The 12,555-nt window shown below is 40.4% G+C and overlaps 1 protein-coding gene across 10 annotated transcripts in view; it reads right to left on the reverse strand.

The window, feature by feature from the left end:
- Positions 1-12,555, reverse strand: part of TRIM55 (tripartite motif containing 55) — a 39,581-nt gene that overhangs the window by 8,823 nt on the left and 18,203 nt on the right. Inside the window, exons 6-10 of one of the 10 annotated variants that reach the window (XM_045181775.2) lie at positions 12,299-12,321; positions 12,071-12,195; positions 10,543-10,838; positions 8,936-9,188; positions 7,515-7,602 (exon numbers count right to left, since the gene is read on the reverse strand). In XM_045181775.2, coding sequence (XP_045037710.1) covers positions 7,515-7,602; positions 8,936-9,188; positions 10,543-10,838; positions 12,071-12,195; positions 12,299-12,321 — 785 coding nt within the window. Of the gene's footprint in view, positions 1-7,488; positions 7,603-8,001; positions 8,464-8,900; positions 9,189-10,542; positions 10,839-12,070; positions 12,196-12,298; positions 12,322-12,555 lie in introns of those variants that run through there. The other 9 variants (XM_045181768.3, XM_045181767.3, XM_045181770.3 and 6 more) reach the window with 9 other exon arrangements.

Here is a 12,555-nt window from a genome sequence, read left to right on the forward strand (position 1 = left end):
AAAGGAATCTTTGCTAGCTCCAGCCTGCCTTCTTAACCATTTAAAACACAGGTCTTTCTCTTTCCTTCTTTCTTCCCCTTTCCCTTTCCTTTCCTTACCTTGCCTTACCTTTTCTTTCTTCCTTTCTTTCTTTTCTTTTTCATTTTCCTCTGGAAGTAACTTTATAACACCCTGGGTTGAGAATTAAGATGGCCATGGACTAGTTTTTGTTTTGGTGACATTTTTCCACAATGGCCTTGACTTTCATGTCCTTCTTCTATTTTAGAATCAAGGGCTCACAGGTGTGGATGATCCACATTGTTCCTCAAATTCTGTCTCCGAGTTTATGATATCTAGATAGAAACACCCAGGACAGGAGAAGGGACAACTGTACCTCTTGGATTGAGACCCTTAGACCTTCTCCACCAAGAGAACAAGCCCGGTGCTGGAAGTCCCTTTCCCATGACAGGGTGATCTCTGTGGAAACTGGTTTAGACTGGACAAGGGGTGAACAAGGGCATAGGTGTGTCATGAAAATGGAGAGAGATATTAGCTCATAAAGCAGTGTACATCAAAACTAAAAACAGGGCTCCACGGATCACTCACAACTAATCACCAGATTGTAAAGTTCAGCCTAGTCACTTGAAAGCATCAGGAAATACAGCCTTTGCTATATTTGGCCTTGTGCATGGCTGGAGGAGGGAGAGGGGATAGGCTTGTTGGATTTAGACCAGGCATTTGGAATGCCATAAGGAATGTCAGCACCTTCCCCCTCCAGGCTCCTTCCCACCTGCACCCTATCTTTTCTTAGCTACCTTAAAAGATAGTATATGTCAGTGAGGACCCTCTTTATTTCCATTCAAGTGGGCAGAAATAAAAAGAAGAAAGATAGAAAAGAAGTTATTTTTTTAACACTTATCTTGAGATAAATTTTTCAAGAAAATATAACAATGCTAAATGTGAATGCACCTAAACCGAATTTCAAAACTGATAGGACTTAAAGGGCAAATAGACAAATCCACAATTATCGTCAGAGATTTCAAAATTTCCCTCTCAGCAACTGATAAAACAAGTAAATTGAAAATCAGTAAAGTTATAATAGCCTGTTATAACAGTTGAACAACTGTAAGTAACTGACCTAATCGATATTTGTAGAGCACACCACCTAACGGCAACAGAACATACAATGTGTTCAGTTGCACATGAAACATTCACCTAGTTAGATCATATTTTGGGCCGTTAAACAAATCTTAATAAATTCAAAATGATTAGAATCATATAAAGAATGTTTTTTCTCCACAACAGAATCAAACTAGAAATTAAACACTACTTATCAAAATAACCAAGGGTCAAAGCAGCAGCAACAAGGTAAATTAGAAAACATTTTGAATTAAATAAAAATAGAACATATCAAATCTTGTGGGATGGTCTAAGTAGTGACTAGAAGGAAATTTATAGTAGTAAGTGTTTCTTATTAGAAAAAAGAAAGATTTTAAATCCATAATCCAAGCTTTAAACCTAAGAAACTAGAGAAGATGAAACCCCAAGTTAGCATAAGGATGAAAATAATAAAGAGCAAAAATGAACACAATAGTAAGTAGACCTAAAAACCCCTAAAGTCAAATAAAACCAATGGAGAGGAGGATTTACATTACCTATTCTGGAGACCTTTATAAAGCTATAATAATCAAGACAGTGTGATATTGGTAGAGGACAAACATACAGATCAATGGTACAAAATAGAGAGTCAAGATGTATACCCACACATAGATGGTCATATATATATATATATAAATTCATATGGTCATTTGAATTTCCACAACCATCAAAATAATTCTCTGAGGGAAGGATAATTTTTTTCAACAAATAGTGCTGGGACAAATGAATATATGGAAAACCAACACACACACAAGAATAAAAAAACCTATATTCTTACCTCACATATACAAAAATTAACTTAAAATGATCTTAGATCTAATTTAAGAGCTAAAACTATTTTAAAAATTCTAGAACAAAACATAGGAGAAAATATTTTGATTTTGAGTTAAGCAAAGATTTCTTAAACAGGACCCCAAAAGTATAAATCATAAAGGAAAAAAATGACAAACTGGACTTCATTAAAACTAAAACATGTATTTTGCTCTTCAAAATACATTGTCAAGAAAATGAAAAGGCAAACCATAGACTGGGGATAATATTTGCAAAACGTGTCTGATAAGGGAGTTTTATCCAAAATACATAAAGAACTTTATAACTCTCTAAGGTGATAAATAATCCAACAAAAAAGTCAGTAAAATATAGGAACAGACATTTTATCAAACTAAATATAAAAATGACCAAGAAGCACATGAAAATGCAAATTAAAACTACAAGAAGATACCATCTACATTTATTAGAATGGCAAAAATGTAAAAGGTGAACACAATACCAATTTCTGGCTAGGATGTGGAGTAACTAGAACTTTCTTACACTACTGGTGGAAACACAAAATTTAATAGCCACTATGAGAGAGTTTGACAGTTTCTTATGAAGTTAACGATGAATTTACCATGTAATCCAGCAATTTCACTCCTAAGTATTTACTCAAGAGAAATAAAAAAACACATTCACAAAGATCTATATGTGAATGTTCATAGCAGCTTTATTTATAAATAGCCAAAACTGCTAACAGCACAACCACCCAAGTGATGAATAGATAAATGGTGGTATATCCATACAGTGGAATACCAGGAAGGGTAAAAAGAAATGAGCTACTGATAAATGCAACAACATGGACGAATCTCAGAAGCATTATGCTAAGTGAAAGAAGCCAGTCACAAAAGTGTACAGAATGCATCTTTCCATTTATATGATCTTCTAGAACTGGCAAAACTACAATGACAAGCAAAACATAAACTGGGATGCAGGGAGGGGATGAACTGCAGAGACACATGGGGGAACTTTTTGGAGTGACAGAAATATTCTATATCTTAATTGTGGTAGTGGCTATACAGTGCTACATATTTGTAAAAAGTTCTTGAACCTTACACTTAAAATAGGTAAATTTAAAAATCACATATCTTTCATCTTTTCATTCATCTAATGTTATGTGACTGTCTCTAATGTGTATCTTCTGTCTTTGCTCTACTGGACAATGAGCTCTATAAGCACCTTTAAGTGGACTTCAGAGTTGAGTCATCGTGGATTGTCATGGAGTTTATCTGAACTCTATCTGAATGGGTATTAACAGCTGGGTAAACATTCAGTTAAATGGATGACTAGGAGGAGAATTGCCAAACAGTTTGTGAATGGGGATTTATATAAGACCTTCAAGACGAGACATATATTTTGGGCTATGGCCAGTGTGGCTCAGTTGGTTGGAACATTGTCCCTTAACCGAAAGGCTGCAGGTTCAGTTCCTGGTCAGGGCACAGGCCTGCACTGTGGGTTATTCCCCGGTCTGGGCATTGCGGGTCTGTTCCCCCAGTCCAGGTGTGTATGATCCCCTGTCCATCCAGGCACATAGGAGAGGCAACCAGTTGGTGTTTCTCTCTCACATAGATTTTTTTCTCTCCCTTCTTATCTCTAAAAGCAATGAAAAAAAGTCCTTGGGTGAGGATTAAAAAAAATTAAAAAAGAAATATATTTTAGATAGTGAAATGAGCTATCCATTTCACTGAGAATTTATGGTTACATTGTCACTCAGAATGAGTTGCATTAGCCTTAAAGCCATAATCCTCCCAATGAAAACATCCTGAAACAGTTTATAAAATCTTTTGTACAAGATTTTTTACTCTCTTATGTTGTATAAATAGATGAATCTTCTCATTGAGTAGTTGCTTCATTTTCCCGGTGAGAAAACAGAGGCTCAAAGAAATTAAACACTCAAAGAATTTACAGAGTCAGGTGTAAAAGCAAGATGACTAGGACCTAAATCCTTTCTTCTAATTTCTAATCTTTCCAGTGCCCCATGACTGGGCAGAATTTCTGCCCAACTTATTGGTCTATTTTCAGGCTTGAAGATAGAATGTGAAAAGCGGATATTATATTCTTGAAAGCAACAAATAGCTATAATATGATAAAGCTTTTAGGGTCTTATACAACTACAACTTCATGCTCTGATAAAATATATGAGCTGTGATTCTTTATAGCAGCAGAAATTGCAGAAATTTTAATGTCAAAGTCCCTGTCTCCAAAGCAAAAAAAATTGGCTCTTTGTGGAGGGTGTGTGTGTGTGTAGGAGATGAGATGGTGGGGTGGTCTGCTAACCTTGAAGCAGCTGCCATGGTCCATCTCAGGTATCAGCCAAAGCAGCTGCCAAGTTAATCCACCAAACAGGAAGACATTTCTCTGGAAATCTTTGTTCCCTGAACAGCTCCCATTAAATGATTCGGGCAAATTCTTGCACATAAGGCCACTAAATCTTACAGGGAAGGGAGAAAGGGGAACAGGGAGGGGCTTATATCTGCTGCTTCCACTTCAGGAAAATCTAATTGCCATTCATATTCACCCCCAAATACCCAATTGCCCATGGGGGTGGGGCCAGGGCTGGAGGCAGTCCCTGTGTTAACACCCAGGTGTAATTTATATGGAAGTAGTGTAGGTAGAGGAAGGGTAGCAGATGGAAGCAGACTGGACCAAGCATCCCCAGGAAATGAGGCTCACTTTCCAAGACTGCTTCCCAAGAGAAGCTGATATGTCTCACAGAGTCCTTCTCCCCACCTTGTTATTGCCCTGTGTTCCAAGGTTGACTATGGACTGGTGTAATTTTTTCAAAATGAATTAAAAAATTAACACAGGTCAAATGTCATTTCCACCAAACTCTCTTTGCATTGACTGAGCATATAGCAGGCATGGCCTAGAAAGGTAGAAACTTAGAGGGCAATTTTGTAGCTAAGGACCTGTTATGTAGAGAGACGTTGCATAGTTTGACCTGTGACTTCTTTTAGGAGGTTTTCTGGGAGGAATGAAGTGTGATTGGGTTCAAAGTGCATCCTGCAGAAGGACAAATAGGAACCAGGGCCTTCTATGAGATCCAATTTGATATAGGGCTGAATTCAGACCTTGTTGAGAAATGATTTTTTTCCTTGAGAATGAGGGTAGGGAAAGCAATAATGCTCTTCTGACCTATCAAAGAGCAGAGTCCCACCCTGGCTGGTGTGGCTGAGTGGGTTCAGTGCCTGCCTGTGAAACGAAGGGTCACCAGTTCCATTACTAGTCAGGACACATGCCTGGGTTGCAGGCCAGGTCCCCAGTAGGGGATGCAACGACACATTGATGTTTCTCTCCCTCTCTTTCTCCCTCCCTTGCCCCCTCTCTAAAAAAATTAATGGATAAAATCTTAAAAAAAAAAAAAAAAAAAGCAGAGTCCCCATTCACTAGTGGTGGAAAGAACTGATGTCTGGCTTTTGCCATGACCAGCTTCTAACACATAAACTACCTATGTGATTAGGTGAAGAGAGAAAATACAGATAAAGTAGGCACTGCATGAAATCACAGGCAGAAAAAGCAAGGGCAGATGAATGGCAATGAGGAAAGCACCTGGAAATAGAACTCTGGTCTTCTTCAAAGATTTGCACTTCTGTTGATGAGGTCTGAAGTGAGTTTACAGATGAGCAAGTGAGCCTGAGAAGCTTCTGAGTTTCTAAAGCAACTTCATTCCCTGACATGGGACCAGTAAAGAGAGGTCAGACTGCCAGTAAAGCATAGAGAACTTTGTATCACTTTCTAAATGTTCAGGGAAAGACTAATGATGACATATGGAATTCCAACAAGCTAACTTTGCATTGGATAAATACTAATTTAGTAAGCTGGATTCTGAGGTGCTGAAGGAAAATCAGGCCTGCAAAAAATTCAGAGGCCAGGAAATCTTATACTATGCTGGGTTCTCTATCCACCTGACCATATCTCTTTTCACGGATCAGAGTGGTACTCTATCATAAACAGATTTCCTGCTCTATGTGAAAGGCCCTTTTTCAAAAGTCAAGAACTGCACAAGCAAGGGTCTTTGCAAAACTGAATATCAATTCACCCTACCGCACCTCGTCCCCACTTGCCTCACCCTCATCTCACCAGATAGGCACACGAATAATGTCAGTGTGCGTGACATGGGCTCAGTGGATGGCAGACAAGAAGCATGACTCTCCCCCTGCAGCCTCAGAGAAGTATTACAAGGATATATGGCAACCAGTCCCCAAACCTGAATTCTCAGAAAGTAAGCTGGACTCTTCAGACAATTATTCAGATCCACATTAAATTATTCCAATAAAGCATGGAGTTTTCTCTCGCCCCATTTGCCCCACTGAGTCCATGGCCAGTACTTCCTCCCACTTCTCTTCAACATAAATAATCACGGGAGGAGGAGTTAAGCACCTGAGCACACTACAAGGACACTCAGTACGTTCTAGGGGCACACGTTGGTGACTGACTGTTAGACACTGGGGGCAGGCCCCGCTCGCACACAGGCAAAGCCCTGACAGGGCTCCACGAAGATGCCACTGCCTTTGCTGAACAGACAGCTAATGAGGCAAAAAGAAACTGTGTGGTGGCAGCTTCCAGAAAGACTCAATGTCAACCCAGGGAAAAGTCAATGAGCCAGAAATAGCAGAGGCCTTTCAGCACCAGTCACCCTGAATTGCTTCTGAGCTACAGGCACAGGGAGCTGGGTCTCAGGTCCAGCAGGGTCATCTACTAAAAGTACATGAGGCTTGAATCTTTAAATATTAATTGAACTGATACTATTACAAAAGTTATTAAAAGAGTAAGATGTCAGTCCCTAAGCAAACCTCATAACAATAATCAAGAAAAGGCTTGACTTGAGAAAGGTGTTTCAAAAATAACATGCTGTTTGTTGGCTTTGTGACTTTTCTTTGGTTCAAATTCTTTATGGCTGGTAAATGAACATTGGTCTCCGGCTCTTTACTCATTCAGATTTCACCGGACTGCAATCCCCCTGGTGTTGCTGTACTCAGGGCCCCTTTCTCTCTGGGACTCCCCTCTCCCAGGAAAGACACTGTAGAGTCCATGGTTCAAAGACAACTGAGAAGTCACCTAGACCACCTGTCCACCAGACCAAGAATTGCCAGGGTGTCTCCAACAGGAGTCATCTGGCCACCTCCTGGGCTCCTCTGGTGTAAGCAGATGAAATGCTGTTACTTATTCTACGGAAACCCTAGAGAGTCTTTTGCTGCACCTCCCTCTATTTTAAGAGCCATGGATTCTCACAGCAGCATGGACTTTTTGAAACTGGTCTCCCCTAATAGCCATTCTGGAGGGTCCATTGTTACTGGATTACTGAATAATTGCCCAGGAGTCACTTCTGAGTCAGGATTCCCTTCCATGCAGGATTAGATACCCAAGTAATTCTCCTCAGGAAAGTGCCTTGAGGTGATTGCGTTGTGGGAGCTTGAGGCCACAGTATTGTCTAGGAACTTTGTTCTTTTTAGGTGGCCGAGGCTCAGGTTTGGGGAGAAATTTATCTCGGGGCCCACAGAAGAGAAACATGATCAAGGAAACTACATGAGGTGTTAGTCAAGGGAAAAGAAAAATTTTCCTACCCATTAAAGTAAAAATCAAGCACTGAATCTGACTCCAGATGTAGTGAAGTATAAGAAAAGCCAAAAGTGCTAGGCAGATTGCTAACTCCTGTGAGAAACAAGAAGAAAGCTTCACTGATATTATCACAAAAAATTTTTCCAACATCATATAGGTGGCCTTTGCATTTTGGTTCAGAGCCCTATTTACTGCTCCTTACAGGATTTTTTTTTCAGAAAACAGCTCTTCCTCACTCAATTTCCACTAAAGATGTGAGAATTCCCATAAACCTTCTAGAAATAGTCAAAGTCTACTCCATTTTTTTCAACCCAAAATCCACCTCAAAACATTTCTTCAAAATAATTATTTTTGTCATTTTCATCTGTGAAAATAAATATATGGCACAAAGCCTGTTCCTTTAATTTTCAAAAAACATTTTCTTTTTTATTTTTAATCTCATGAAATGGAGGTTCACTTGAACAAGTACAGTCAAGATAATAAGTTATTTTCTGATTTTTGAAATGTTATTTGTAATCACCTGATGACCCAGGAGCGTGGAACTACAGAGTATTTGTTTGGCAGCGCAAGACTCACACCCACACATCGTCTAAGAATGCTCACGGGTACGGAGCCGCCATGAACATTCTTCCTTGTGAAGAAACTGCAGGAGATTTCTTCTATGGAATCTTTGAGCCATGCAAACATCTAACCCAGTGTTAGAAGACATGGATCTCAAACTTTCATTATAAGAGGGAGAAAAAAAAATCGAGACAGTGTTCCTTTTTAAAAAATCCGATGGAAGAAAACCTGTGCTTTTCTGCTCCCAGGAGCACATGCTTGGGAAGCACTGGTTTAATCAAGCCAAGACCGTCTTTGTCTAGACGTAGCCAGCACACTCCCAGAATCCAGGAATCACAGGTTATTTTCCAGAGCAGGCTCAGAACTCAATTCAAACGTGCTCCTTGGGGTTTGCTGGGAAGGGCACAAAAGCAGGTCATTAGTCTTTGGAAGCCCAAGGAGGACATAGAAGAGGCTGAACAAGGATAAGGAGCCTTGCAAAGGGGAACAGGGACACCATCCAGTCACTGCAGACAAAGCAGCCCTCAACTGCATGCTGAAGGGCCAGGCCCTCTAGAGCCCTCTCCCCTGGGAAGCCGGGTGTGAGGTCACCACTCATGAGCAGAGTGGTCAAAATGTGTTTTTGTTTGTTTGTTTTGTTTAAGGCTTAAAAAAACAAGTGAATATAAGGCATAAACAATAAGCCAGCATTGAGGCTGAGTTGTTCCTGAGATTTTCCCAAGGCCACAGCTTCTATCTGCCCCTTTGGAAGCCCTTCTTTCTTGCTATGATTCTAGCAGGACCCTGGGCGGCACAGGGAAGCATTCAGACACAACAGCATCAACACTAACCTGAGAAGTAGCTGCAGGTGAACTAGTTGCCTTACCACTCACTGCTGCCCTCTCACTGGCTGAGGCTTCTGCCACTTCTGCCTTCTGCACATTCGAATCCTCAGAACCTGGAGGCCCTATGTGCCCCAGACCTTCGCTCACTGGGGTGGAAGGTGGGTTGGTGGTAGCTTTCCGGGTTTGGCCTTTATACCAACTAGGGTAAAACAAGGGATCCGCAGTGTCCGTTGATGCAGAGACTGGAGTTTCAGACTCTGTGGTCTGCTGAGAGCCAGTGGATACAACCTCCCCCTTAATCAGGACAGATACATTCAAAAGTAAAAAGAGAGAAAGAAGAAGAAGAAGAAATAAAGCAGTCGATTTTAGTTCCCTTTAGGTTTGACAACTGTGAGCTCTGTGTGTAGCCCCTGATTTAGTGCACGTTTTAGCTCGTTCCACCCTTGGCAAGTGCTAAAGGAAGGAATGCTAACAGTGGCCTTCTTCGTGGCCTCGCAAGTGCCCCTCTTCTTCTGTGGGCTTGTCTTTCACAAGATGATGGCCTGGCCAGGGAGACAACGGAATCCTAAAACGAAAGGTACTTACAAAATACCAGATATGGGAGAAAGGTCAAACTGTTGACCACAATTAATTTTGGACATGTGTGGGCCCCTAACAACCTCTTTCCTAAAATCAAGCATTGATCTTATTCTCATTTAGTTACCACCCCTCTTCCAATTTCAGTGCAATTGGTATACCTAGATTTTCAAGATCCTAGGGACTATAAGAATAGTATTTTAGCCTGGTTTTCCTATGGAGGCAGAGCATAGAATATGCTTTCATCCCTGAGTTCTCCTTCTGAGGTTTTGTTTCTGTAGGTAATTTCAATTCTCTTTGAAAGCAAGTACAAATACAGGGCTCTTTTGTGATGAGTCTGCACTGTTCACAGACTCAACAGGTTGGGATCCGTCTGCTGAAGGTGGCATGCAGTCAGCACGAAGGCTTGAAAACTGGATGGTGAATTCTTAGAAATATAAGGTCAGCCAATCAGGTACTGCATCTGGGATAAGCTAATTTCCTTAGAAAATTTTAAACAATTCTGTCAATACATAATCTCATCATGAAAGATACATAGAAAATTAAGCTCCATTTGTTTGCCCACTGAATGAGAGATACAGTTATATTTCAGGGTAAGCAAGAGGGACATAAACTGGCATGGCTTCTCTGTTCACTTCCACTATAATTTATAGAAAATGTAAAGTTTGAAAGTATAATCATTTTTACTTTTCACTCTATATTACGTATTCCTCACTCTCTACTCTATATCTATATTCAGAGCAGACCTAATCCTCATGATTTGGTGCTCTATGAACATGTTACACACACACACGATTTCCAGACAAAGATTGCCTCCAATCTGAGGGTAGTGTTGGTGGAAAATCATGTTAAACCAAGTCTTTCCAACCAGTTATAACAACAATGAATCTGTTGAATCACCTACAAGGACCTTTCTCCGTAGCATTGTGACTGCCCTGAAGTCTTTTGTCTTCTACATACGAATGTCTGGCACGGTTATCTTTTCCTTAGGGTGGAATAAACTGTCTAGGCCGTTGGGCAAGGAAGCACACGGGCAAGTGCTGTAGGAAAGAACTCATGAACAGTTGGTTACCTGTGTCACCGGGGCTTCAGCAGCAGGTGGCAGGGCTGGAGGTGGCTCTGGAGAGGAAATAGGAAGAGTGGCTGGGGCGGCCTGGAGCTCTGAGGCCAGCTGAGAGGGTTCCAAGGCTTTCTCCGGACTGTCATCTTCTCCTGATGGCTCTGCTCGAACATTTTCTACCTCTTCCAATTTTACTCCTTCTCCTTCTCCCTGCCCCTCTCCTTCTCCCTGCCCCTCTCCTTCTCCTCCGCCTCCTTCTTCTCCTTCTCCCTCTCCTTCTTCTCCTTCTTCTTCTTCCTCTTCCTCTTCTGGTAAGGTAATGTATTTTTAAATCATTACAATTACTACTGCAGCCATGAACATCATCAATGGCCAAGGCTAGGGAAATCATCTGTAACAGACACTTGACTATGGCCCAAGTACACCATGCTGGAGCTTTGCACTTCTAGTTAAATGTGGACAAGACAAATGTGAAGTGGGGACAAGTCATCACCATCTTCCTTGCTCCCCTCCCCACTGTGATGCACAGTCCTCATCAGTACCATGCCCCATCCCTCTGACCTTTGCCCAGAGCCTGTTCACATTTTTATCACACTCTGTCACAGCTGCACATCCTGAAGGGCTAGGATTGACACTTATTTATCTCCATCAAATCAAACAGAAATGCAGCTCTCTTCCTTACCTGAGAAAACATACAAAACCCCTGTCTTATTTTAATTTCTTACCTCCTTTGTTCAGTAAATGCTGACTTTTGCCACAATAAATGCCATGACTCTTTTTCTAACCTTAATATTATTCCCTCGGGCAATATTAAGGAGAGATGATACTAAGTAGTTTATAAAAAGATCTATCCTGAAGATTTGCTTTTAAAGTTACACCTATGGACAGTAGTCCACCTTCATGACATTAGTAGTGGTCTAGCTGAGGTGTCTCATCACCTAGACATGCTAGGATGGACCAAGGTATCAAAGATTTGGTCAGCTCCAAGGTTATTTTCTTCTGGTCAATGATTTCATTGGGATAAATTTCCAGGACTGGGATTTCTGAGCCAAATGGTAGAAACGTGTTTATAAGTCATGGAGTACATCTGGCCACATGGACTATGTTTTTATTCCAGGTTGTGACTTATTCTGTGACTTGCTACTATTCTTGCCCTCTGATGTCTTCAATGTTTTATTTTTATCTCATCCTTAACTTTGTACCTGATGACATTTTACTTCATTGTGGCTAATACTTGCTATAAGGTTGAAATTGAGATTTTGTTGTCACCATGTGTTATTAAGTATTTGACTACCCAGAGTCAAATACCCAATAATGGCATTATAATGGGCACTGTGAAATGCAAGACTAAATAAACACCGTCAACAAACTGTATGACTTTGTAATGAAATAGAGCTTCACATTAGATTACAATCCTTGTAAAATTGTCACCAAGCATCCAATCTGAAAGAGATTCTGAATCCACCTTTCCTCCCACTGAACTCTTCTGCAGCTTTCATACACCAGCAATTTCGGCCAAATGGTCACAAGAATAACAAACCTCTGTAAAAATCAATTTCACGTATTATTTTTTCTTCTCTATTGAGGTTGACTGTGAAGTGGTTCATGTTCTCATAACCGTGCTCTATTTTCTCCATCTGAAATGCCTTCGATGCTTCAGAAATTCTGCAACAAAGACAAATTGCCACTTACTGTCACTGTTTACAGTTTGATAGCTCAAGGTAAAAATGAAAAATATGCATCTTTCCATAAAATGAAAATTACTTACTTTTGTAACAGGGTTTTGGCATTCTGTGAAAGCAAACAAAAGACAAGCCTACTTAAATTTTTTTCATCAAAGATGATATTGAGACTTAACTCTTTCCTTTGTTGACTCTGAAAATCTCCTGGCTTAGTTTTAATTGCCATAGATAACTGCTCCTTTATGCCAGAATCCTCTTATATTTAAGCAATGTTGTGGGCCCTTGAATATATGCTCATGAAATTGTTTAAACAGATGGAATATAAGCATGTAATGGACTTATA

Source organism: Desmodus rotundus, chromosome 8 (genome assembly GCF_022682495.2).
Source record: "Desmodus rotundus isolate HL8 chromosome 8, HLdesRot8A.1, whole genome shotgun sequence".
In the NCBI taxonomy this organism is placed as follows: domain Eukaryota; kingdom Metazoa; phylum Chordata; class Mammalia; order Chiroptera; family Phyllostomidae; genus Desmodus; species Desmodus rotundus.